We start from the raw sequence: 24,624 nt of genomic DNA, 5'->3' as shown, positions 1-24,624 counted from the left end.
CTTAATGAATGATATGCCCTTTAAAGGTACAATCATGAATACGTAAGCCTTATAATTAAATGAATCAAATATACAGGCTTCAAATAAAGTGCTAGTCCTCAGCCAGTAGCAGGTGTGTCACCAGCTCTGTATACAGTCAAGTAGAGAGAGATATACGAGTTAATGTAAGTATGCAGCATGAGTTACATATTTCAAAACACTGTCACATAGGATCAGGCATATACTCTGATGAGCTGAATTTTTAGGCCGTTCGTGCAGAATGAGATATATGCTTTTAAGTCAGCGATGTGAAATGGGTGGTGATTTGTTCAGCAGAACTTGTAAGGTGATGGAGACCGACGAGAGGCTGTTAGATGAGGAATCGTCTCTGAGAGTGGGGTCAGTGGGGGCGAAACCCTCGGGGAGAGATGGATAGATGGAGAGAGAGCTATCCGAATGCTCTTCCCGCTGGGAAGTTTGTGCTGAACATCTAAGTGCACACGCTTGAAGACACACGCTATTTGAGTGTTTACAACACACGCGTGTTACCATACATACAGTATGGCTGCGTGCTGAAATATTGAGAGCAATTGTGCCTGTTAAAAGCATGTGAGTAATGGAGGGTGAACACGCTTCAGTGGAGTTTCTCCTGGTGGGACGCTTAGATGCTAGCGGTGGGCGGTAGGAACTAAATCTTACAGTTGTTTAATTTCATTGTAAATGACTTCATATCACAGAATAGATATTTTTGCTATAAATATAACCCAAAAGCGTTTTTATATGTTAGCCTGTGAATGAATATTCTGTGAATTAATACTTGGACTGTTGGGCATGGTTTTTTAAGCATAGTACCATGGTAAAACCATATTTGAAGTATCTTGATACATATGGCATTAGCATGTTACCATATTAATACCATTCATTTCAGACAGAATATTGCTTGGCAAACCTAAGAAACTTATGGTTGCGTCTATTATTATAAATAAAGCTGTCAACGCTGGAACAATCTGTGAGACTTTAAAAAGACAGCTATTGTTTCTACTTTGAGTCTGATTTTTTTGCTGTTGTGGTATGAACAGCATAGCAGAATCTTTAAAGCTTGACACATTTCTGCCGTCACTTAGTATATGGTGTACAGCCCAGCCCTATTAGACAGCAAAAAATTCCCTTTATAGATCCGTGTCATTTTAATCCAGCTTTCTTCATTTTAAAGTAGTTCATCATTTCCCAAATGTCTGTTGCTTGATGGATGTGCGGCGCTCTTTTCCTCTTCAGAAGGCATCAACCCTCAGGACTGTCTGTCTAAATTTGGCAGCGCTCTTTTTTTTTTCTTTTTCTTTTTTTTTCTTTTTTTGTCACTGTGCGTTCTTTAGGACCATCTTTCACGCTCACAAAATAAAAGGCTGTGATCTCCATTCTGGATTCAGAGTAAGCCTGCAAACCGGCATTTCACGCTCTGACAGGGAGAAGATTCATGGCGTTCTTGTGGCATCTCTATCTGCTCGACAGATCCAGAGATTGTGTTGTGTTGTGTTCAGAGACGGAGACGGTCTGAGCTGCCGTTTGATGTTACACCCCTGTCATTCACATGCTTTTAGAATTACTTGGGCTTTTGGGGTGATTTATGAAAAACAAGTTTTGACATTTCAAAGCAGGGCTTTTCAAACTCTCTCTATGTTGTTGATGCAATTGTTTTGATAGACGGGAAACAAGATCCATTTCTAGTTTTAACATTATTTATTTATTCAGACATTCCACTTTAAAATACAAGTAGTAGGCTATCAGCTGTTTGAAAAGGTACCCACATTTTTCGAACAATAAAAATGGGTAAAATACAAAAATTTGGCCATCAAGTAACATTGGGATCCCCATATCTATGGGATTGAACCATATAGGGCCTTAAAAATGAAGATTTCAAAAGAAAAGTTTATTAGGAATGAGAATCTAATAGGATATTGAGATATCTTTAATACTTTTAGAGTTACAGGCATGTAAACTTTGGAAAAATAATATTTATGACATTTAGACAGGCGTTTTCTAAGCAATTGCATTGATAGAAAAAATTAGATGTATTTCTAGTTTCAAAATTATTTGTTCTTCAGATATTCCTCTTTAAAAGAAAAGGTATCATCAGCTGTATGCAAAGTGACCCACAATTGGTTTTTGACCACTGAAAACGTGTACAATTTACGCACATTGAAATCCCAATATCTCTGGAAATGCACCATTTTGAGCCTTAAAAATTGAAGATCTCACAGAAAAGTTTAAGAACCAGAATCTAAAAGGATATTTTAGAGATCTTTACTACTTCTTGAGTGACAGGCATGCAAACATGCAAACACAATTCGTGCTTTTTCCCATTTTTGAACTGTTACCATTGGATTATAACACAACAAATGTTGCCAGAGTCAACAGATTGTACTAATAGACTAACTAATCTCTGTGTAAAAAAAGTCATTTTTACCTCCCTGTAATTTGGTTCCAAATCTCATGTGAAAATTGTCAATTTCAATTTTGAAATTTTCACAAGTGCGTGAAACGTTGCTTTACCCGGGGGTTCAAACTAAAGGCAAGGTTTAGAACGATGATAACCCGGGGGTAAACAGTGTGAAAAGCCCTGTATTTTTAATATGAGCTTGAGACTATGCTGATAGAGAATATTTTATATCAACTTAACTTGTCTTAAAGTCTGTTTTGTGTCCTACTTTGTGGAATATAGAGCAAGTTGTATGGACCGCTTGAAAGAAAATCATATGGCTTTGCAACAACATTAAAGTTCATAAACACATTGTGTATGTTTGCACTGTTTGTGTATTGAATGCTGTGTGTTTTCTTCAGCTTGTAGTACATGTAAGGCGTCCTGTCGCGTACGGCTGCACTATCGTGTCTGATCCACATAAATAATAAAGACTGCTGGTGTAATTCAGTTCCTCTGTTGTACCTGAACCCGACTCCCATAAGACGACTCTATTATCTCCTTCTGCACGTGTCTGTGTGTAACAGTAGAGCAGGGAGTTATGGGGAGGACACTCAAAATCAATAAAATGTCCAGTTCAGCATCTACAGGGGGGGGAAACATGTCAAGAGCGATGCAAATTCTGTTGGTACAGCTCAATTACTGAAGCATATGTGGTTTCCATACGGGAGGCCAATAGAAGCTGCTCGTGTTTCTTTTGATGTTGCTTTAATTCACTCGCTCCTGAGGCAGGGTAAATATTTCATAACCCTCTTCAAATATTGATAAAGCTTTTATTCACGGCTCATTTGCTTCATGTGAATTTTGAGAAATTTATTTTGGAACTTTTTTAAGGCACGCTGGAGCTCCTCGTTGATGTTCCCAGTACTGAGCTGGTGTCTTTTTCTTGGTGGGAAACCCGTAATTTATGCAAATTATCTGTAAATATTGTCCTACTTAGGGATTAAGTTCACTCGAGCAATCCATGCAGGAATGAAGCGCAAATGCTGCGGTGTGTCAATCTCCCAGTTCCTTCCAAAAAGCACGGTGGTCACAAAGGGCCAGTCCCCAGCAGGAAGTGCATATGTATGGGCTAAGCCCAGGTGGAGGCTCATTGTCTGTTCCTTCGAAGATTTAAATTTAAATGCCCAGCTCTGCAGCTGCTCTCTCTCCCAGCATGCACTGGGCCCCTTCAGGGCACAAAAGCGTCCTTGGAGCTGCCAAACTGGCATGTAATCCTGCTGAAGGGGCTTTAGGTTACTGTACCCAGACAACTTTCTGCCTGTCTTTTTGCACCTTGATTTTGGGAGGCAGGGGCCGGATTCACGAAAATCTTCTTAAGAAAGATACATTCTAAGAAGTTCGTAAGAATATTCTTGGGCGCAGTTCTTGAAAAGTTCTCATACTTTCTCTAACAATAAGCTCATAGTCTTACTGTCACAACTGGGTTGTTTAGCACTCAGAGTCATGTTTTATAAATGTGTTGAGTGGTTTAAGTAGTTCTTTTTAAAGAGCCTGTCTCAAGATGGAGCAGTCTATTGCATTTACTTGCGATTGTCAAATCGCAGGATGTGCTGTGTCAAGTAAAGGGATCATAGTTGATCTGTGATCCGTATGGACCAGGCACCGCGGTTTGAAACGCATGTGATTCTCTGATTAATTGCAAGGTAGTTGCATAGAGTGAAAGTTTATCTTTTTAAGTTTTAGGTCCTGTAATTTTAAACATTCAAGTGATTTAAAAAAATTCAAGTGCAAGAAGACAAAAGAAGTTTGAACATGAACGTGGCAACATGCACATACACGCAGAATTGAATATCCTCATAAACAGTCTTGTCTTTATGGCTTACGTGAGCGTAAACAATTGAGAAAGAAAACGGATGTGCATCATTATATTGGATCCATGCATTAAAGTGACAGCAGCCTAATAAACCTGTTATTAGGCTTAATATTAATCAAACAACTGAAGATAAAGAGAAAATTATTTCTGGAGCTTTAACAAAGATTAATTCTATTTCATTTATACAGTGAAGACTATGCAGTGCTATTTTACATTTGACTATTCAATTGCTGTACTTGAAAACTCTTAGACTTACCTGAAAAACATAAAGCACTGTTTATTTCATTTGTATATTTGTTCTACTGTATTTATCTATGCTTGTAATTTGCTTTTTTTTCAATGCATATTCACTCCCCTACAAAATCACCCCAATCTTTCTAGAATGATTAATTCTTTACAAATAGAGCTATTCAAATCATCTGGTGAAATTGTTTTCATATCGCAATATATAGAGCAGAAAAACTAAATATTGCAATGTCAGTTTTTTCCAATATTGTGAAGCTTTAGGGGTGGGAGGTATGACCAAAATTCTGTTTCACGGTATGACTCATTTTATTTCACGGTAACGATATATTTCAAGATATATGTAACGGTCACCAGCCGGAGTGCCCTTGAGAGCCACCAGAGGGCACTCCACATAAGACTATGATCACTCACAAACTACATTTCCCATAACTCACTGCCCGGACTCATCATCACTTATCACTGATCACATTCACCTGTTACCTCATTCACTGATTGCATTCACCTGTCTCATCCTGTTAGTCTCAGTCTATTTATACCATGTTCATTCATTCACTCACCGCGAAGTCTTGTTAAGTGTTACACTGCTATTCTGAGCGTTTCCCTGGTTGTCTTGTTTCTTGTTTTTGGATATCTTGCCCTGTTTCCTGGATTACTCTCTTGCCTCTGGTCCCTGGATTATTCTCTTGCCTCTGGTCCCTGCCTGTTTTGTTTGTTTGTTTGTTTCTTTGTTTTGGACTGCTTTCCTGTGTATGACCCTAGCCTGTATGTTGGATTACGCCTCTGGATTGCCCCACAAAATAAAGCTGCATTTGGATCTCCTACTTCGTGTCTCTGAGCAGTACGTGACAGAAGACTTCGCCTCACCCAGATCCAGCAGCTATGACCTCCAGGAATCCAGCAGTACGGATATCGCCTGATCTTCCCAGCATGAGCCGGGAGTTCGCTGGACAGATCGCGGCCTTGGCCCTGGATAGCCTCGATCTGTTTCAGTACACCTGGGGGTTTGTTCCTCTCGCTGCCTCTTGCTCTCTGGGTGATGAGGCAATTAAGTTGTGTTACCGGCTGGGGGCTAAGGAGGTCGACCCGAGGGAGCTCCCCGATCTCTCCGGTCTGGATTGGAGAGAGGCACTCTCCAGATGTCTGGAGAGCTTCCTTCCGTGGCACCCCATGTCACCGCCTGCACTTCACGCCAGTCCAGCCGAGCCCACACTTCACGCCAGTCCAGCCGAGCCCGCACTTCACGCCAGTCCAGCCGAGCCCGCACTTCACGCCAGTCCAGCCGAGCCTGCACTTCACGCCAGTCCAGCCGAGCCCGCACTTCACGCCAGATCTGCCGAAGCCAAGGCAGTATGCGTCATGCCCGCCGCGCCTGAGACAGCAAGCGACATGCCAGCCAAGCTAGAGCCTTCACCGCTGGTCCCGTCCAGCACAGAGCCCTCTTCACCGCTGGTCCCGTCCAGCACAGAGCCCTCTTCACCGCTGGTCCCGTCCAGCACAGAGCCCTCTTCATCGCTGGTCCTGCCCAGCTCAGAGCCCTCTTCATCGCTGGTCCTGTCCAGCTCAGAGCCCTCTTCATCGCTGGTCCTGCCCAGCTCAGAGCCCTCTTCATTGCTGGTCCTGTCCAGCTCAGAGCCCTCTTCGCCGCTGGTCCTGCCCAGCACAGAACCCTCATCGCCGCTGGTCCTGCCCAGCTCAAAGCCCTCATCGCCGCTGGTCCTGCCCAGCTCAAAGCCCTCATCGCCGCTGGTCCTGCCCAGCTCAAAGCCCTCATCGCCGCTGGTCCTGCCCAGCACAGAGCCCTCTTCGCCGCTGGTCCTGCCCAGCTCAAAGCCCTCTTCGCCGCTGGTCCTGCCCAGCTCAAAGCCCTCTTCGCCGCTGGTCCTGCCCAGCTCAAAGCCCTCTTCGCCGCTGGTCCCGTCCAGCTCAGAGTCCTCTTCGCCACTGGACCTAACCAGCTCAAAGCCCTCGCCGCCGCTGGTCCCGTCAAGCTCAGAGACAGTTCACGCCACTGCTGCCGATCCAGAGACTGTTCTCGTCACTTCTGCCGATCCAGAGACTGTTCACGTCGCTTCTGCTGATCCAGAGACTGTTCACGTCGCTTCTGCTGATCCAGAGACTGTTCACGTCGCTTCTGCTGATCCAAAGACTGTTCACGTCACTTCTGCCGAGCCAGAGCTTCACGTCAGTCCTGCCGAGCCAGAGCTTCACGTCAGTCCTGCCGAGCCAGAGCTTCACGTCAGTCCTGCCGAGCCAGAACTTCACGTCAGTCCTGCAGAGCCAGAGCTTCATGTCACGTCTGCCCGTCCAGAGTCTCGTCCCGCCGAGACTGAATCTGTTCCTGAGCCTGAATCTGTTCCTCTTCCTCTTTCTGCGCCTGTGTCTTCGGACAAGATGGCCGAATCCACGCCTGTGTCTTCGGACAAGATGGCCGACTCCACGCCTGTGTCTTCGGACAAGATGGCCGACTCCACGCCTGTGTCTTCGGACAAGATGGCCGACTTCACGCCTGTGTCTTCGGACAAGATGGCCGAAACCATGCCTGTGTCTTCGGACAAGATGGCCGCCACCGATCCAGAGTCTGTTCAAGTCACGTATACCGAGCCAGTGTCTCCGGACAAGATGGCCTCCACCGATCCAGAGTCGGTTCAAGTCACGTATGCTGAGCCAGTGTCTCCGGACAAGATGGCCATCGCCAAGCCTGTGTCTCCAGACAAGATGGCCGCCACCGAGCCAGTGTCTCTGGACAAAATGGCCGCTGCCACGTCGTCTGAGCCCTCAGTAGAGATAGCCGCTGCCACGGTGTCTGTTCCTGTCCTTGAGCCGGTGTCTGTTCCTGTCCCTGTGTCTGTTCCTGTTCCTGAGACGGTGTCTCTTTCTGTTCCTGTTACTGAGCCAGTGTCTCTTCCTGTTCCTGTTACTGAGCCGGTGTCTGTTCCTGTGCCATGGCCGCCTGAAGGGTCGCCTGCACAGCCTGATCCGCCCTGGTCGCCTGCACAGCCTGATCCGCCCTGGTCGCCTGCACAGCCTGCTCCGCCCTGGTCGCCTGCACAGCCTGCTCCGCCCTGGTCGCCTGCACAGCCTGCTCCGCCCTGGTCGCCTGCACAGCCTGATCCGCCCTGGCCTCCCATCCTGCCGCTCCATGGGCCTGGCCCTCCATCCCGCCCCCGGGTCCGCCTCCGCTCCACCTCCCTCCTGAACAGTTTTAGGAGCGTCTGGAATCCGCTCCTTAAAGGGGGGGCTATGTAACGGTCACCAGCCGGAGTGCCCTTGAGAGCCACCAGAGGGCACTCCACATAAGACTATGATCACTCACAAACTACATTTCCCATAACTCACTGCCCGGACTCATCATCACTTATCACTGATCACATTCACCTGTTACCTCATTCACTGATTGCATTCACCTGTCTCATCCTGTTAGTCTCAGTCTATTTATACCATGTTCATTCATTCACTCACCGCGAAGTCTTGTTAAGTGTTACACTGCTATTCTGAGCGTTTCCCTGGTTGTCTTGTTTCTTGTTTTTGGATATCTTGCCCTGTTTCCTGGATTACTCTCTTGCCTCTGGTCCCTGGATTATTCTCTTGCCTCTGGTCCCTGCCTGTTTTGTTTGTTTGTTTGTTTCTTTGTTTTGGACTGCTTTCCTGTGTATGACCCTAGCCTGTATGTTGGATTACGCCTCTGGATTGCCCCACAAAATAAAGCTGCATTTGGATCTCCTACTTCGTGTCTCTGAGCAGTACGTGACAATATAGTTATTTATATATGTAGTTATTCTCGAAAAATTTACAATATAGTAAACAAAACACACTCAACTAGTGCATGTATTTATACTATATCCCCTTTTACTTCCATAATGTGACGCATTTATTTATTGGGAAAAAATGTGGGCTGGGACTTCACTTTATCCATCGGAAATTGATTGGATGTTGAAAATAGATGTTGAAAATAAGAGGTCTTGATGACATAATCTAAAATGTCATCAACATTTAGTTTGAAAGTTGTTTCAAAAGCAGAGCAAGTTGTATTTTGATTCCACAGACAAACATCTGTGTTCAATGAATCACTCACATTTTTAAAGTGAATTTTGAAGGTGTCAGTTGTGATTTCATGTTGACTTCTGCCTGAGGAGGTTTCTTGCACTATTGCACTTCGACTTAAATCCTTATTCGTAAGCATAACACTTGCCAAAGGTCCAGGGGGGGTAATTTTCCTGCCAAACTGCTTCCAGAGCCAAGCTGTGTGTTTTTACGAGATCTGTCCTAAATTCTCAGGGCTCTTGGCATGAACTAACTCTCTGTTCTCCCTCCCCACCAGCCCTTCCACCCCATGGTGAACCTGCAGTGCTCTCCAGACCTCCGGCCGTTCCTGTGCGCCCTGTATGCCCCCGTGTGTATGGAGTACGGACGGGTGTCTTTGCCCTGCCGGAGCCTGTGTGACCATGCCAAGAGAGACTGCCAGAAGCTCATGGATATGTTTGGAGTCACCTGGCCGGAAGAGATGGACTGCAGCAGGTACCGATTCAACAGCTCCAGTTTTTTTAATAGAAATTGTAGATCATTTTTGAGAAAAGGGACGAAGTGTACTTTTCCCTGTTTTCTGACTAAAACGGTGGTTTAACCAAACGCAGATGTTCCAGGGAAACCTTTAATCTCCAATGAAAAATAACTATTCTGATAAGGGAAAATATGCTCACAATTCAAACCAGCTTGAAATAAGTCTGCAACATATTTCAATTTAATGTTAGCAGCAGTAAAAAAAAACCAAAAAAAAAACCAGTGGTAATAAGGAAACACTTTGAAAGCTATGGAAGCTTGTTTCCGCCACAGAATAAAAATAAAAAAAAGGTAATTGTGACTTTTTATCTCACAATTCTGTCTTATTTTTCTCACAATTGCGAGTTTACATCTCAGAATTGCATGTTTATATCTCGCAATTCTGACTTTATAACACGCAACTGGGAGATATAAAGTCACAATTGAAGAACTTAAGAGTTTTCTGTTAAAACGGTGTCGTGTTAGCGGTTAGCGGTTTAAGTTAATAACTAATGATTGTTGCGACGGAAGTGAATCAATCAAACTAACTTTAGCTGGACAATAACTTTACTCTAGAGCTGCTATAAAGCCAAAACACTTTACTTTAATTTCCCATTATCACTGTAAAGCCACTTTGGAACCATCTACATTGTTAAAAGCGCTATATAAATGAAGATGACTTGACTTGACAATTGCATGATATAAAGTCACAATTGCGTGTTTATATCTCACAATTCTGAGAAAAGATGTAAGAATGGCAAGATATAAACTCGCAATTGCGTGTTATAAAGTTAGAATTGCAAGATAAACTCGCAATTGTTAGTTTATATCACACATTCTGACTTTATATCTCGCAATTCTGACTTTATTTCTCGCAATTGTGAGATAAAAAGTCGGAATTATCTTTTAAAATGTTTTATTCTGTGTCGGAAACAAGCTTCCATAGAAAGCAGTAGTTTTGTGTATATATACATCTTTGTCTGTTAACTGCAGGTTCCCGGACTGTGATGAGTCTTACCCTCGCGCGGTGGATCTGCTGGTGAACGAGGACCCCACTGACCAGTCGCCCATGTCGGTGCAGCGCGACTATGGTTTCTGGTGCCCCCGCGAGCTCAAAGTGGAACCCGAGCTCGGCTACACGTTTCTAGGTGTGCGCGACTGCTCCCCTCCCTGTCCCAACATGTATTTCCGGCGCGAAGAGCTCACCTTCGCCCGCTACTTCATCGGCGTCGTCTCCATCGTCTGCCTCTCCGCTACGCTCTTCACCTTCCTCACCTTCCTCATCGACGTCACACGCTTCCGCTACCCGGAGCGGCCCATTATCTTCTACGCCGTCTGCTACATGATGGTGTCGTTGGTGTTTTTCATAGGCTTCCTGTTGGAGGACCGCGTGGCGTGTAACACGGCCAATCCTGCCCAGTTTAAAACGTCCACAGTGACTCAAGGCTCGCATAACAAGGCCTGCACACTGCTTTTTATGGTGTTGTACTTCTTTACCATGGCAGGCAGTGTGTGGTGGGTCATTCTCACCATAACCTGGTTCTTGGCCGCTGTGCCCAAATGGGGCAGCGAAGCCATCGAGAAGAAGGCCTTGCTCTTCCACGCCAGCGCGTGGGGAATACCTGGCATGCTAACCATAACCCTGCTGGCTCTGAATAAAATCGAGGGCGATAACATCAGCGGCGTGTGTTTCGTGGGCCTGTACGACGTTCACACTCTCCGCTGGTTTGTGCTGGCGCCGCTGTGTCTGGATGTCCTGGTGGGAGTGTCGCTGCTGCTGGCCGGGATCGTGGCGCTCAACAGAGTCCGGATGGAAATTCCCCTGGAGAAGGAGAATCAGGACAAGCTGGTGAAGTTCATGATCCGGATCGGCGTGTTCTCCGTGCTGTATCTGGTGCCGCTGCTGACTGTGGTGGGGTGTTACCTGTACGAGCAGACGTACCGCTCAGTTTGGGAGATCACATGGGTGCAGGAGCGCTGCAGAGAGTACCACATACCCTGCCCTTTCCAGGTAAACATCTGTCTGTCTATTTTAATGTTTTACTTTGACGTTTTGTAAATTACACACACACCCGTGCCAAAAACGTGAATTTTGAAGCGGTTAAGTTTATTTTAGACTTATGTTTTTAATAAATAACTAGATAAGACAGTTTGGGGGTGTGAGTGTGTGCAGTTAACGTTGTAAAACAAAACGTCAAAATATCGTCACCACAGTATGTTTACCACAGGCTTTATTTTACTCATAAATTGAAAAACTCCACCGGAAAATCTTAAGGGATCCAGCAGCGAATTAGTCTCCCGTGTTCTGACGTTATTCCTGCACCAAAATTAATACTTAAGCACCCTACACACCGGGACGAATATCGGCGTGCGTTATTCGCCAGCGTTTTTCAACGCGCTTTTTGTGTTCACACCCAAGCGATTTTCGCTGACGATGAGCCGAGTGAATATGCAAATTCATTCCCTGACATTAGATGGCGCTTAATGTAAAACAGAAACCACTCCATAACAGTTCTCCTTTATCAAGATTTTTGTAGTCGCTGTCGCGTTTGTCATATAGTTCTTTATGTTCCGACACCAACGAGATCAGCAGCTCTACAATCATCTTGCCTTGCATCTTCCTCGTCTTATTTCTTCCCGGCAGTGTAGACGCTACTTGGTGTATATCTTCTTCGCCGTTACGTCTGTGTGCTCGGCAAGACCGTTTTGTGTTTGAGCGCCCCCAAGTTGTGTTTTACTGTAACTTCACAAGCTCCAGACACGTGAGCAAAAGCGCCAATCTCATTGGTCGGACAGTTTTTGACGCGGCGCGTCAAATAAAAAAAACGAACCCGAGGCGTTTTTTAAAAAATGACGCTTTTACGCGTGCCGTTTTTCGCGTCGGTGTGCACACTCACATTGGCGCCCTTTGTTTAGTCACGAGGCGTTAAACGTCGGCGAATATCGCGCGCGAAATTCGTCCCGGTGTGAACAGGCCTTTAGTATTCAATTCTAAATAAAATCGTACTCACCCCAGATAAATACATAATGGATATTTAATTGTTCATACTCATTTTCCTTATTTTTCCATTTATATTACATTTGACATCTAATGCTCACTTAAATTAATCCTTAAAAACATTAATAATTTAACACTATTAAATGTAATCTAGTAAATCTCAAAATGAATACGTTTTTCATACTGTACATTTTATAATGGCATGATGCCTATATTTGTTTTTCTATGCATCTTTTGCATAAACATAAAACCTGTAGCTCTAGTTTGCTTTTTTTTTTTTTAAGATAAATACCTTAACCAAGTTTAGTGTTTTGTTCTTCCCTCATATTTAAAATATATATAAAAATCAAATATTTTACTTGTATTTTGATGGTTTAAATCAAACTTAAAGGGCCATTAAAACCAAACATCCCCTCCATACATCACTTTTGCCCACTACTGTATTACTATAAGAGATATTGTCTTTTTATATTCAGAGTTGTGGCAACAATACTTTGACTTTATAACAGAATTACTACTGGTTTTTCTGGAAAGTTTAGTCTTTAAGCCCTCAGATGGTGTTTTAGTGTTTCTAGCAACAAGGTATAGCCTATAAAACTGTCCTACTTGTGCAGAGAGGCTAAAGAGATTCAGAATAGTTACCGCCCACCTTTCCAATTATTTCTTCTCCCCTGATCGTAGCTATTATCCTCCTCTAAGTGTTACACCAGTATTTCTAGTTGCTTTCTTTAAGATAGAGACATCATAAGTGTTGGACTGATTTACTATACAACTGTTTGATTTGACTGACTGACTGAATAAAGATGATTGTAATAATCGCAACCTTCTGCAAGAGCCACATTTGTTGAAAATATCCATCGTAATGGTTCTTTTGTGTTGGGGGTTGAATGGATGGTGAGATACGATCCAGTGCAGTGATGCATGAGGCATTTTTATTACAGTGTAACCGTAGACGCTCGGCCTCTCCCTCCACACAATAATAAACGGATCCGAGCATCACGTGGTGTAGTAATTCTCTCCCCTCCCCTCCGGCATATATCTCTGTGTTCACCATCACTGGCTCTCTCGCTGTGGCTTGGAAGAAGAATGCCTACATTCATCTCACACATTTAACCGTTGAGTACGTTTAGTTAGAGGCTCAACTAATGGAAGCCAGTTGGCACAGCAACAGTCCAGCATATGATTGGTTAGGACTAGGTGATGTACATAAAAAAAAAAAAAAAATCTTAATTAGTCGTTAGGTTTTATTGAGATTATATGTATGTTTGTAATTACATATTATTTGTTGTCTTGATTTACTGAAAAATGTATATTTGCAAAATATCTTTTTTAAATAAAAGATTATTTAAAAATATATTTAAAAATGTAAAAAGGCTAATATAAATGTATATGTATGTGTGTGTGTGTGTGTGTATATCTATACAATAAATAATTTAATTTAAAGGCTAAAAAATAATCAAGCATAAAAGATCAAGGCATGTTTTTAAAATGATCGTTTAAAAAATATTTTATTAATTAGTTATAAGTAATGAAAATTAATTAATTAAAAAAAATATTTCAAAATTATTTTAAAGTAAATATATTATTATTTAAATTAGTATTATATTTATCATTTATATATTAAATATAATATTAAATTAAAGTAAAAATATGTATTTATTGTAAAGTAGTATTTACAAATAAATTAATTTAGTTGTTGTAATTATTTGTTTTATATAAAACATTATTTACAAATATATTTAAAAAATATCAAAAGGCTATAATTAAATATGTGTGTATCTAAAATAATGTAATTAGTTTATAGATATTTTCTATGTATATAAAAAGTCTAAAAGGCTAAAAAAAATAATCAAGCAAAAAAATGAAGTTCAATTTACTTTTTCTACAGTTTTCCAGGACAAGACCCAATATTCAATCATTTTTATTTATATGCATAATAATAAACATTTTGTACCAAATTCTGTACTTGTATTTGTACTAAATTAATAAAAACATGGACATATAATAATAAAATGCCACATGATCATATGATATTTTTTTATTAAACTTATTAATAAAATATTTTAATATGCTATATTTGTAATATTTTAATATTCTTAATGTTTTAATATTAACAGCGTTGTCTCAATTTTATCGGCAGTAAAATCATTTAATTTAATTTGTGCACTTGATATATATATTGCCTTGTGCAGATATACTTTTGCAGGATTATTTTTCAGATACTATACATCTCTCTCTTTCTTGCTTCTCTTGGCATGTTTCATCATTGGGCTTGTTCTGCCTGTATTGTGCTCAGCCCCTGTAGCGCTGCGTCCCGTAGTGAAGGACAGACCCCCTCCCCGTCCCGCTGTGTTTAAAGGTGCTCAAGCCTGTCATTACCTCAGCCGCTCTAACAAAGACCACAGATACTGACTCACTAAAGCTCAGGGGCTGAGCAGGGCCGTGATTGGCTCTACATGAGACACGCTCTAGCTCAGTATGTGAGGTCTAACGCACCGAATCTGACGACACGTGTGTTATTCGCTCATTAGGGAGGGTTCTCGAGTATGTGGAAGTAATGCACTCGAAGGATTGAGGATGTGTGTCATTCACCTGTCAATGTGAAGACGTCTTAGTTTATGCCAATTAAGTCTTGTACTAACAAATGTTTAGTCATTTTAAAAGTGTGTCACTGAGCAGAATTAAAGGGATAGTTCACCTAAAAATGAAAATTCTGTCATCATTTACTCACCCTCAAGTTGAACACAAAATAAGATATTCTGAAGAATGTCGGTAACCAAACATTTGTGACTTCCATAGTATATTTTTTTCCCACTATGGAAGTCAATGGGGTCCATCAACTGACTGGTTATTCATATTCTTCAAAATATATATTTTTTGTGTTCGGCAGAAGAAAGAAATTCATACAGGTTTGGAACAACTTGAGGTTGAGTAAATGATGACAGAATGTTCATTTTTGGGTGAACTATCCCTTTAATAAACTTGACAGACGGTCTTATCCTTCCTTTCTTGTAAATATATCTTGAAGGCAGCATACATCAGTATTTTCTATGAATATGTATCCTTGTATGATAACGTGTGCTTTAAAGACGTAAAATGTCATCCCATGTAATCATCTGAAAACACCCTCCAGAGTTTTTACATATTCACTTCCTTGGCGGTGGCAGTTGGCGCTGTGTGTGTGTTGTGTTGTGATGTGACATGCATGAATGCAGCATCCAGGCGCTGTGACAGAGGAAGAGGAGGAGAACAGGCTGTTGTTGTGGCTTGTGCTCGCAGGATAAAGCAGGATTGTCCGGGAGCAGCGAGCTGTGCAGCCTGAAGGAGTGAACGGATACACGTTTAAACACACACTGGTACAGAAAGAAAGTGTGTCCATGCACACACTGCGAAGTTTTGAGAGCGAAGATGAAGCGGTTAGATGAGATGGCAGATCCGTAAATGACAAAAACTAATGGTGGAATGTTCCTGAAAGTGTTGTGGTAAAGTAAAGGATGCAGTGAATGTGTGGAGTATCAGAGACGGACTAATGTCTGAACATCTCTCTCTCTCTGTGTGTGTGTGTGTGTGTACTGTGTAGGTGGAGGAAACCAGCAGGCCTGACCTCGTCCTGTTTCTGATGAAGTACCTGATGGTGCTGGTGGTGGGCATCCCGTCGGTGTTCTGGGTGGGCAGTAAGAAGACCTGTTTCGAGTGGGCCGGCTTCTTCCACGGGCGTAGGCGTAAAGAGTGAGTTACCTTCCTCATTCGGCTTTAGTTTACAGGAGAAACGACTCAGGAATTCATTTAAAACTAGACATGATCTAGTGGTGTATATATGCAAGAGGGTGTTGATGATGGACAGAGAACAATAAAACACTGTAATGCTTTTAATGGCATCAATAGTTTTATTCAGAAAGCTCTCTAAAGCAGGGGTTTTCATGCCACCGACCCCCCATTTCTAACTTATAAACACAGCTAAATATTTTAATGCTAAATAAAGCAGCATTAATACTGTAAAAATATATCAATATACCGTATGTGTGAAATATTATTTGGAGAAAATAATAATAAGACAATAATTCTTTCTTTTTTTGCTTTTATAACTGTAACATTTAAGTCATTCTACATTTTTTTTATTTAAAGGTACAATATGTAACTTTTTTGCTTTAAAAATAGCAAAAATCACTATATCTATGTTATATATATTTTTTAGTTGTGTACTTACATTATCCCGACTGTTTCCAACAACTTTCAAACCAGGAGAAATTTGTAATTTAATTCGAAGATTTTTTTGTCGCCGTCAATGGCGTCATATCCGCGTTGTCCCTGGTTTCCACTCGTATTGCCATAGTAACCAGAGCTATGAACCAGAGCCCTCTGATAGTAACCAAAGCGACTGACATGGACCACTGTGTAGTTCGCAATGTCTATTTGCACGCTGTTGTTGTTTCGTTCAAACATTATGGACCATGTCAAGCAGACTTTGGATAAAAAAGGAGAACTAAACGAGAATCAATATCAGCGCGGTGTTTTCGAGATGCTGAGAGCTCCCATAGACAGTATATAAACGAGAGCTCCACATCCGAGACTTCGACCGCTCCTACATGTACTTTATTAAACAGGTGAGCACATTTACATAAAACTAATCAATGTTATATAGTTCAACAATGATAAAATGTTAGAATATGGTCTGTATGTTATTCTAATGTTGATCTAGCTTACTGCTAGTCTCATACAGACAAACTAACACATTAATTTCAACACATTCAAATGCAGTTTAGTGTGCTAGTGTAATGTTAGACCAAGTGAAACAGCGCTGCGTTACCTCACAAGTTTAATTTGTCTAATAAACTGACCTGTGAGTTGTAATTCTGCACTGTGTGTAGTTCGGTAGAATGTAATGTCCATATTCCTTTTATATCCACGGGACTCGCGTCGCGTGTGGAGCTGATAGCTGTCTCTTAGCAATCCCGACCTGCTTCATATCACAGTCATGATAAAAACATTGATGTATTCAGTCATCCATAAACATTATTAGATCGGTCGGCTTGACGTTGACGACAAGATCCATAGTTCTTGCAAATGTTGCGTCATCAAACCACGCCTTTGTTATTGTAAGAGGTTAGCGACACCTAGCGGCGAAAAAATTACATAGTGTTCGTTTATGAACTCAGAATGCTAATGTAATTATATTGGTATTTTTGATTTTATATAGGCCTAAAATTAACTCGCCAAACACCAAATGCGAAAATCGGTGTTGGCGAGTATATGAAACAGTGTGAATCGCCAGTTGGCCGGTAACAATTTTATTAATTTTAACAATGCAGTGTTGTGTGAGAACATGAATGTGAACAACACTCGGGACAGTTGACGTGCCAGTGCTGCATCCTCACGAAAGTTTAAGCCTTGACAATTGAAATATTCAAGACGTGAAAGAGAACTCAATGCGTAACTCATTACCAAAGCGTGCGCCCAGAAATCCACGTCTCAGTCCTGAATCGAGTCCCTTCTTCTTGCACTTGAATAGACATTGTCAAAATGCCGGTCTTGGCAAGTATCCTCGTAAGTGAATGTAAACAGTTGAGAAAGAAAACGCATGTGTATCAGAGTATATTAGGATCGTGCAGGTCTTAAAGTGACAGCAGAAAACCTGAAAACTGTGTTATATATAGATTTGTATCTTTCTGTATGTAAATATTTTATTCTGCTTGTCTATCCTTTATCTCCGTTTAATTGTTCTGTTTATTTGCCTATATTTGAACTGGTTTTAGCCTGTTGTTGCCATGAAGATAGCATAAAAGTCCATTTGTTTGTCCTGGTATCCAGCAGCGGCGCAGTGAATGAGAGCCGGCAGGTTCTGCAGGAGCCCGACTTTGCTCAGTCTCTGCTGCGTGACCCCAACACACCCGTCATCCGCAAGTCCCGCGGGACCTCCACTCAGGGCACGTCCACCCACGCCTCCTCCACACACCTGGCCATGCTGGACGACGTGCGGAGCAAAGCCAGCAGCGTCCACAGCAAGATCAGCAGCTACCATGACAGAGACGCCAGGTGAGTCCTGCAGCGTCCCGGAGGAGCTATGATGATCCACTTGTGCTTATATATGGAGAGAGATATGCTAATATCAACTGCTTGTTTATATTGTCTAAAAATATAACTATATTATGACCCTGATCTTTATATAAAGTTGGATATCTACGTCCAACTTTATTCGTATTCATACAGTACACTCACCGTAAAGTGACAAATACCAAATAGCAAATCTCAACTGCCTGATTTTTTTTAGTCTATCTATATTATCTTTATAAAAAATTGGATATATAAGTACGTCCAACTTTAATCGCATACATACAGTACTCATGTAGGGTGATACAGGATAGCAAATATCAACTGCTTGATTGCTTGTATCATCGAAATATGTCAAATATATTATTGCCCAGCTCTAATCTGCTAAATCCAGCTATAAGCCATGAAGATGTTAAGATATTATAAACATCATGATTTTCAAAAAGCGATACACAAATAAAATTAACTTGATTTGACAAAAGATCCCCTCCCTAAAAAAGAATGGCTGATATATATTTTCATGTATAAATGAAAATTCAACTGTGAAAAAATCACATTTATTTCCACAAAAATAAATGTGGAAAATATGTGGAAAGTATTTAGGTTCTATTAAGTTACTATTTACTAACTATAAGTTACTAACTATTTTTTCCTATCTATCGTTAGTCTACCTATACTGTAAATTATGAAGTTATGAGTTATGATAAAAAAACTCAAGCATTGAATATATATGTATACACACACACACACATATACATACATATATATACATATATACACATACATATATATACATATATACATACATACATACATATACATATATATACATATACATATATATATAATGTATGTATGTATGTATGTGTGTGTGTGTGTATGTGTGTGTGTGTGTGTGTGTGTGTGTGTGTGTGTGTGTGTGTGTGTGTGTGTGTGTGTGTGTGTGTGTGTGTGTGTGTGTGTGTGTGTGTATGTATGTATGTGTATACATATATTCAATGCTTGAGTTTTTTTATCATAACTTCATAATTTTTTCTATTTTTCTCTTTTTTTCCTGAACCTTTCCTTGGGTCCCCTCGATCCCGAGTTTGAAACCTCTGATCTCATGCAAGTGTATCAGTTGAGCTTCCTCTTAGAGTTTAATATAGTTGTGCGTGTGCAGACATGTTGAAGATACGTGTTCAAAGAAGCCTGAACTTAATTAACCTGCCGATTTTCCTTCTGAACACAGGTTCACCCCCTCCAGCCACAGAGGCACGGAGGAACGCCCGGCGTACGGGAGCATGCCACGACTCAACGAGCAGCTGTCCCATCACGGAAGCCTTCACCGCCTCGACAGCCAACCCAGACACGGCAGCATGCGGGACCTGAGCGACGCTCCGGCCACTAGCATAACGCACGGATCCAGTGTGAACCGCGTGGCGGAGGAGGACGGGGCAAGTGCGTAACCCAGAGACCTGTCCTCAGATTTGAGTGAACTGAAACGAGAGACGTATATCTGTCGGCGCGGGAGAGTCCCTTGTCCTGTAGGAGCCTGGGAAGCCGTTGACGGACAGACATGTGCTTTGGCAGCGGCAGGGAAATCCGAAACTTGATGCATGCGTGTTGACGGGCCCGTCCTCAGGATCTGGCCCATCGGCGGCGCACCTGAGTAACAAGATATGTTTCCTTTGATACTGTGAAGTTCTGTTGGATGAAGTTTACTGCATGTTTCGCAGGACCGGCCGCAGCTGTCCGAGGGGACATTTCCCATTACATCCATCGCACAACCCTGTTTAAAGAGTTAATGGATCATCGACGCTTCAAGACCGATGATATCAGGTTTCAGACCCTTGACGGTTCAAAGAGAGGGGGTATCAGTGGTTTTGTGCCTCTGGCGAGCTGTGTTTGGTTGAGAAGGATCGCATGGAGAAACGACGTACCGGAATCCTCACCAACACCTGATGTGCTTTGTCCCAGCCGCTCTACCTCATCACACTTGATATCGCTTCACTCGTCACATTACGCAGTTAAAATGGATCGAAAACGGCGAGCTGTTTTTCCGACCGTGTGTACAAGCGTCTTAAGCTTTGTAAATGGTGCTTCTTTCTGATGTTGCTTCATGAATATTTCAGCAGGACATTTCCTCATGCGCTGGTGTACTAAGGCTGGTTGAAATGCACATGTTTTATGGAACATAAAAATGTGTTCTTGAATTTCCATGACGTTAAACTGTAGGCCATCACGCGCTGTTTCACGACACGCTTTAAAAGTGAAGTTCTGAGTGTTTCTGTTTACGTGTTGGATGAGATTACAGTGGTACACGGTGCCTAAACGTGACTTTGGACCTGAGCTTTGTAAAAGCCGCTATTACTGCTTCTGCTGTAGCTTTGCCTTCGGTTTCCCGATCACATTTGATCTTCATGCTCCGTTCGTCTGTCCACTTTACTAATGAGGAACAATACAGCACTTTAACCGCGGCTATCTGTTGAATGTGTAGAGACAGTAAATCCACTCATAGCGTCGTTCAAGATTTCAAATAAAGATTTTGTAAAAATTAAAAGCTTGAGGTGTGATTTGTAGTTCCCCATTTTATTGAAATAGTCAGATAATGAGCTTTCCATGTGAAAAGTGGTGTCCAAACCAATACAAATAACAGTATTCCACCTTAAATACATTTGTGCAAAAAAGAAGAAGAAAAGAAATAGGAAAAAGGTCTACATTGCAGTATGGGGTAATTCATTTTCACATCCCAACCATTCACGCCACACAGGTCAATAAAATACAATAAAAATAAAACAGAACAAAACAATCCAGCCGTACAGTCCTTAAAACAAGTGATTACACCTATGACATGCAAATCTGTACATAGTCTTACAAAAGTCAAAATCAAGAAGAAGAAACTATGTGATATGAAGTAGCAATTCACTAACAAGGCAAACAAAATCCTCACGTGAAATGCATGCGAATGTGTCTTAAAAATCTCCAGCCGTCTCCTCTCATTCTAGTCCGTTCTACCTACATTGACCAGTTCACACCGATCTAAGAAAACTAAGGCACCTCCCGCTCTAATATTGATCTATTCATTGCTAAGTAACAGTCCTAAATATCAAACGGCCGATAAATCTGGATTTGTCATTTCTACAATCTTAATCCTCCATCATGCAAACATATCATCATTGGTTCTGACATACCTGAGATCATTTCAAACAGGTTTCCTGTTCATGTTAATACCATAACCCTGGCAAATTGTTTCTAACCCGTTATAGCCTTTTTAGAGAAAAACAAAAAAACAACCTGTATTCTGAATATTAGTTTCCGTTTAGAAATGAACATGATCATGGAATAGAGCGAATGCATAACTAAGGTCCCGAGCAATACCACAGAGTGAGCGCTTGAATTAAAAATACAACATGTGCCGAGTTTGCTGGACTGGTCCACAGTGAAGGTTTCAACAGTGCTTGCATATAATGGAACATACAAAATGCTGGCAATAGTAGAATTAATAAAACCACAGGTACATATGCACAAACTTATTGTACTTGGGTGTGCTTCAATACTGAAAGTTCGTTCGTTTTTTCAGCAAACAAAAGCTCACTCAAAAAATGAAGCTGTCCTATATGATTTTTAGCATTATATTGAGAAACTGTGAACTGCAATGTGTGCAGTTCTGTAACGTCAGACATTGACAATGCAAGTGGAAATATGTATATATACATACATATATAATTCTGTATTCTTGCATTGCGTGGAAAAGAACTGCGTCAACATTCTACCTAACGTCACTTTCCCAGGAGAAGTTCAATCAAAGCTTTAGAACAACATGCGGGCGAGTGAATGATATACATTTTTATATTCGAGTGAGCTTTTCCAAGGAACAACCTGGAATATTTGGGAATTCTGAACAGCGTACAGATGTACAATCATCTGCAAAATTAGTTTGAAAGGAATGGCTGAAATCCATTTCTCAATTTAGCAAAAGCGAGCAGTAGTGGATGTGAACACGTCACATGCCCATTAGTGTATGGAACCGGACTGATGAGGTTCTGTTGGAGTCGTAATGGCTTGGCTCTCTAATCTGAGCTATTTTGAGGTTCAGGGATGTTTGACAGATCACCACAGCAGCTTTACTGTACGTACTTGATGACCTAATCTGTCATTATGAGCTGCAGGAAGTGTTAGAGGCAAAGCGTTGAAGCCCTTTCAATGCTTTCTCCATGTCACACACACATTAAATGCTCTGGTACAGCTTACACTACATGTTATATTCACATGTACACTTTAGGCAAAATTTGGTTCTCGCGAGTAAACAAACAAAAAAAACTCAAACACTGAAAATAAAAACACATTACTAAAAGAATAAAACCTCTTTGGAAACAGCATTATTGCTTCTGTAACAGAAGCGTGAAGCACAGATGAACAAGGCTGCAGTGAATCGGTTACATTCAGCACAACAGATTATTTATGATCGCGTATGATTGAGTGTGTTTTATGTGTTTATGTCTTGAGTTCTCTTAACGCTGGATCTTGCACGCAATGCAACAACATTCATGAAACAAAAGCAGTTCTTAGAAAACATTCATACATCAGTTTTGTTAAATGTTTTCAATTCAAAAGAACCTTGAATTCAATGCAACAATTCACACGATGGTTTTATGAAGCGGCCTTTAGAGTGTTTAATGCGACAGTTTACACATGAATTCACTGCACACTTGTGAATCTCGCATTCAACTAAATTTGTGCACGACTGTCTACACGAATGATTTCACTGCAAGCTTGTTAATGTTATATTCCATGGATAAAATACACATAAGAATGGCTTAACGAATGATTTGCACAAAAATATTGTTCTCCTTGTGTTTCATGAATGAGGCCCAATACTTTTTTGTAGTGTTCCCTTGCAAATCTTTTCATCTCGACAATGGAATTAGTGGAATTACGAAAAACTAGCGTTTCTTGACGAAATAATGCTTCGATTTACATAAAAAGAACTGACGCGGAAAATAAAAAAGGAACGAAGACTCTCTCGAAGCCAATTCACACTTATTTAACAACAGAATAGTGTTATGATTTCATTATATATTATACTCTACTTAAACTCTATTTACATTATTGAACTCAGAATCTATGTTGAACTCTGACCTCTGAAGGTCGGCATGGCACTGGAGGGTAGAGGCTGAGTTATACAGTAGTGCCACAGCTGGGGGCGCTCTATCTATCGGGGCTTGTTTTACACTGATTGGAATGCCAGGAACAGTTTTCCGTGTTAGTGTTATGTGTTTTAAAGTAACATCCCACCCTGTCCATTAAGACTTTTGAATGCATATTTTTTTCCCTTGCGTTAGATGAGGCGCACTTGACAACAAACACTGATAAATTCACGTTAAAGCTGTGTGTTTGTCTTTTTGGCCCCCCCTCCACACCTGTGGCGGTGAGAGATGAGCTACTCTCAGTGGACTGTTCCCCATCCAACAGAGGAACAGAAACTGGTGATGGGTCCACTCAAAAGGGATGTAAGGTGCAGGGTAATGTGCGTGTCAAACAATCACATGTGTAATGCATATGCACACAAACACACACCTGGCCCCAGCGGGTGTTTGGGAATATGACGTACAAGGAGTGGGTTCTTGGTCTTGGTTAAATGCGTGACTGAGCTCATGTCTCCCAGCCCAGGTGCTGGCCGCGCTCCAGAGACTGAGTCTTGCTCTTGTGCGGGGGTGAAGGGCTCGGTGGGCTGCTCAGGTTGGAGCTGTTGGAGGCCGTGGAGTGACGTGGCGAATCTGAATCCTGAAAGTAGGACACAGACATGGAGATGATGAATAAACAGACTAAAAATCCAGCAAGGATGCATTACATAAAAAATTCTTCAGCAAGGATGCAATAAATTGATAATAAATGACAGTAAAGACATTTATAATGTTACATTAATGTTAATAATTAGAAATGTTCTTAAGCAACAAATCATCATATTAGATTGATTTCTGAAGGATCATGTGACACTGAAGACTGGAGTAAATTCAGCTTTGCAACACAGGAATAAATTACATTTTAAAATATATTTAAAGGTACACTATGTAATGTTTTTTGTTCAAAACATTCAAATAATAAATACATCAAATAGTCAATACATCATTAATCCTTCTTCCAAAATGCGTTGGCCTGTAAACCTGTTACAATTGTTTTATATATTTGTTTTTTTCCGGGAAAATTAACTACATATGTCACTTGCCTGTGTGTGTATTGTCATATGCGTAAATAGAGAAAAGCTGCTCTGCTACTTTGACGTGTGTATGGTGTGGGAGTGGCATTGGTCAGCTGTTACAACGAGAGAGAAAGGTTGACATGGAGCAGATAAATCTCCAACCTCCAGTGAATCAGAGGACTATACAGAGGAGCGTCTGCTGGCAAAAAGAGAACGCGACAGAGCTCGTAATAAAACAAGAATCAACATTGGCTTGGCTTTTCAGAGACGGTGAGAACCGAGGGATTTGAAATGTTGTAAAAGTGACGCAGAGATGGTGTTTTTACTCAGCTGGTGAGTAAGGT

General features: G+C 41.5%; 2 protein-coding genes across 7 annotated transcripts in view; one reads left to right on the top strand and one right to left on the bottom strand.

Moving 5' to 3' along the window:
* The window catches only part of fzd3b (frizzled class receptor 3b), a 35,005-nt gene extending 13,022 nt beyond the window's left edge, over positions 1 to 21,983 (top strand). Inside the window, exons 3-7 of the mRNA XM_079853979.1 lie at positions 8,836 to 9,032; positions 10,047 to 11,064; positions 15,632 to 15,780; positions 17,860 to 18,084; positions 19,331 to 21,983. Of these exons, the coding sequence (XP_079710105.1) occupies positions 8,836 to 9,032; positions 10,047 to 11,064; positions 15,632 to 15,780; positions 17,860 to 18,084; positions 19,331 to 19,547 (1,806 nt within the window). The 3' untranslated portion in view covers positions 19,548 to 21,983. The remainder of the gene's footprint in view (positions 1 to 8,835; positions 9,033 to 10,046; positions 11,065 to 15,631; positions 15,781 to 17,859; positions 18,085 to 19,330) is intronic.
* Positions 21,747 to 24,624, bottom strand: part of cdc42bpaa (CDC42 binding protein kinase alpha (DMPK-like) a) — a 76,431-nt gene continuing 73,553 nt past the window's right edge. For all 6 annotated transcript variants that reach the window (XM_079853937.1, XM_079853938.1, XM_079853943.1 and 3 more), the window contains one exon: positions 21,747 to 23,865. In XM_079853937.1, the coding sequence (XP_079710063.1) occupies positions 23,734 to 23,865 (132 nt within the window). In that variant the 3' untranslated portion in view covers positions 21,747 to 23,733. The remainder of the gene's footprint in view (positions 23,866 to 24,624) is intronic.

Source organism: Squalius cephalus (assembly GCF_949319135.1).
Source record: "Squalius cephalus genome assembly, chromosome: 20".
Classification (NCBI taxonomy): Eukaryota; Metazoa; Chordata; class Actinopteri; order Cypriniformes; family Leuciscidae; genus Squalius; species Squalius cephalus.
This window is presented reverse-complemented; position numbering and strand designations above follow the sequence as displayed.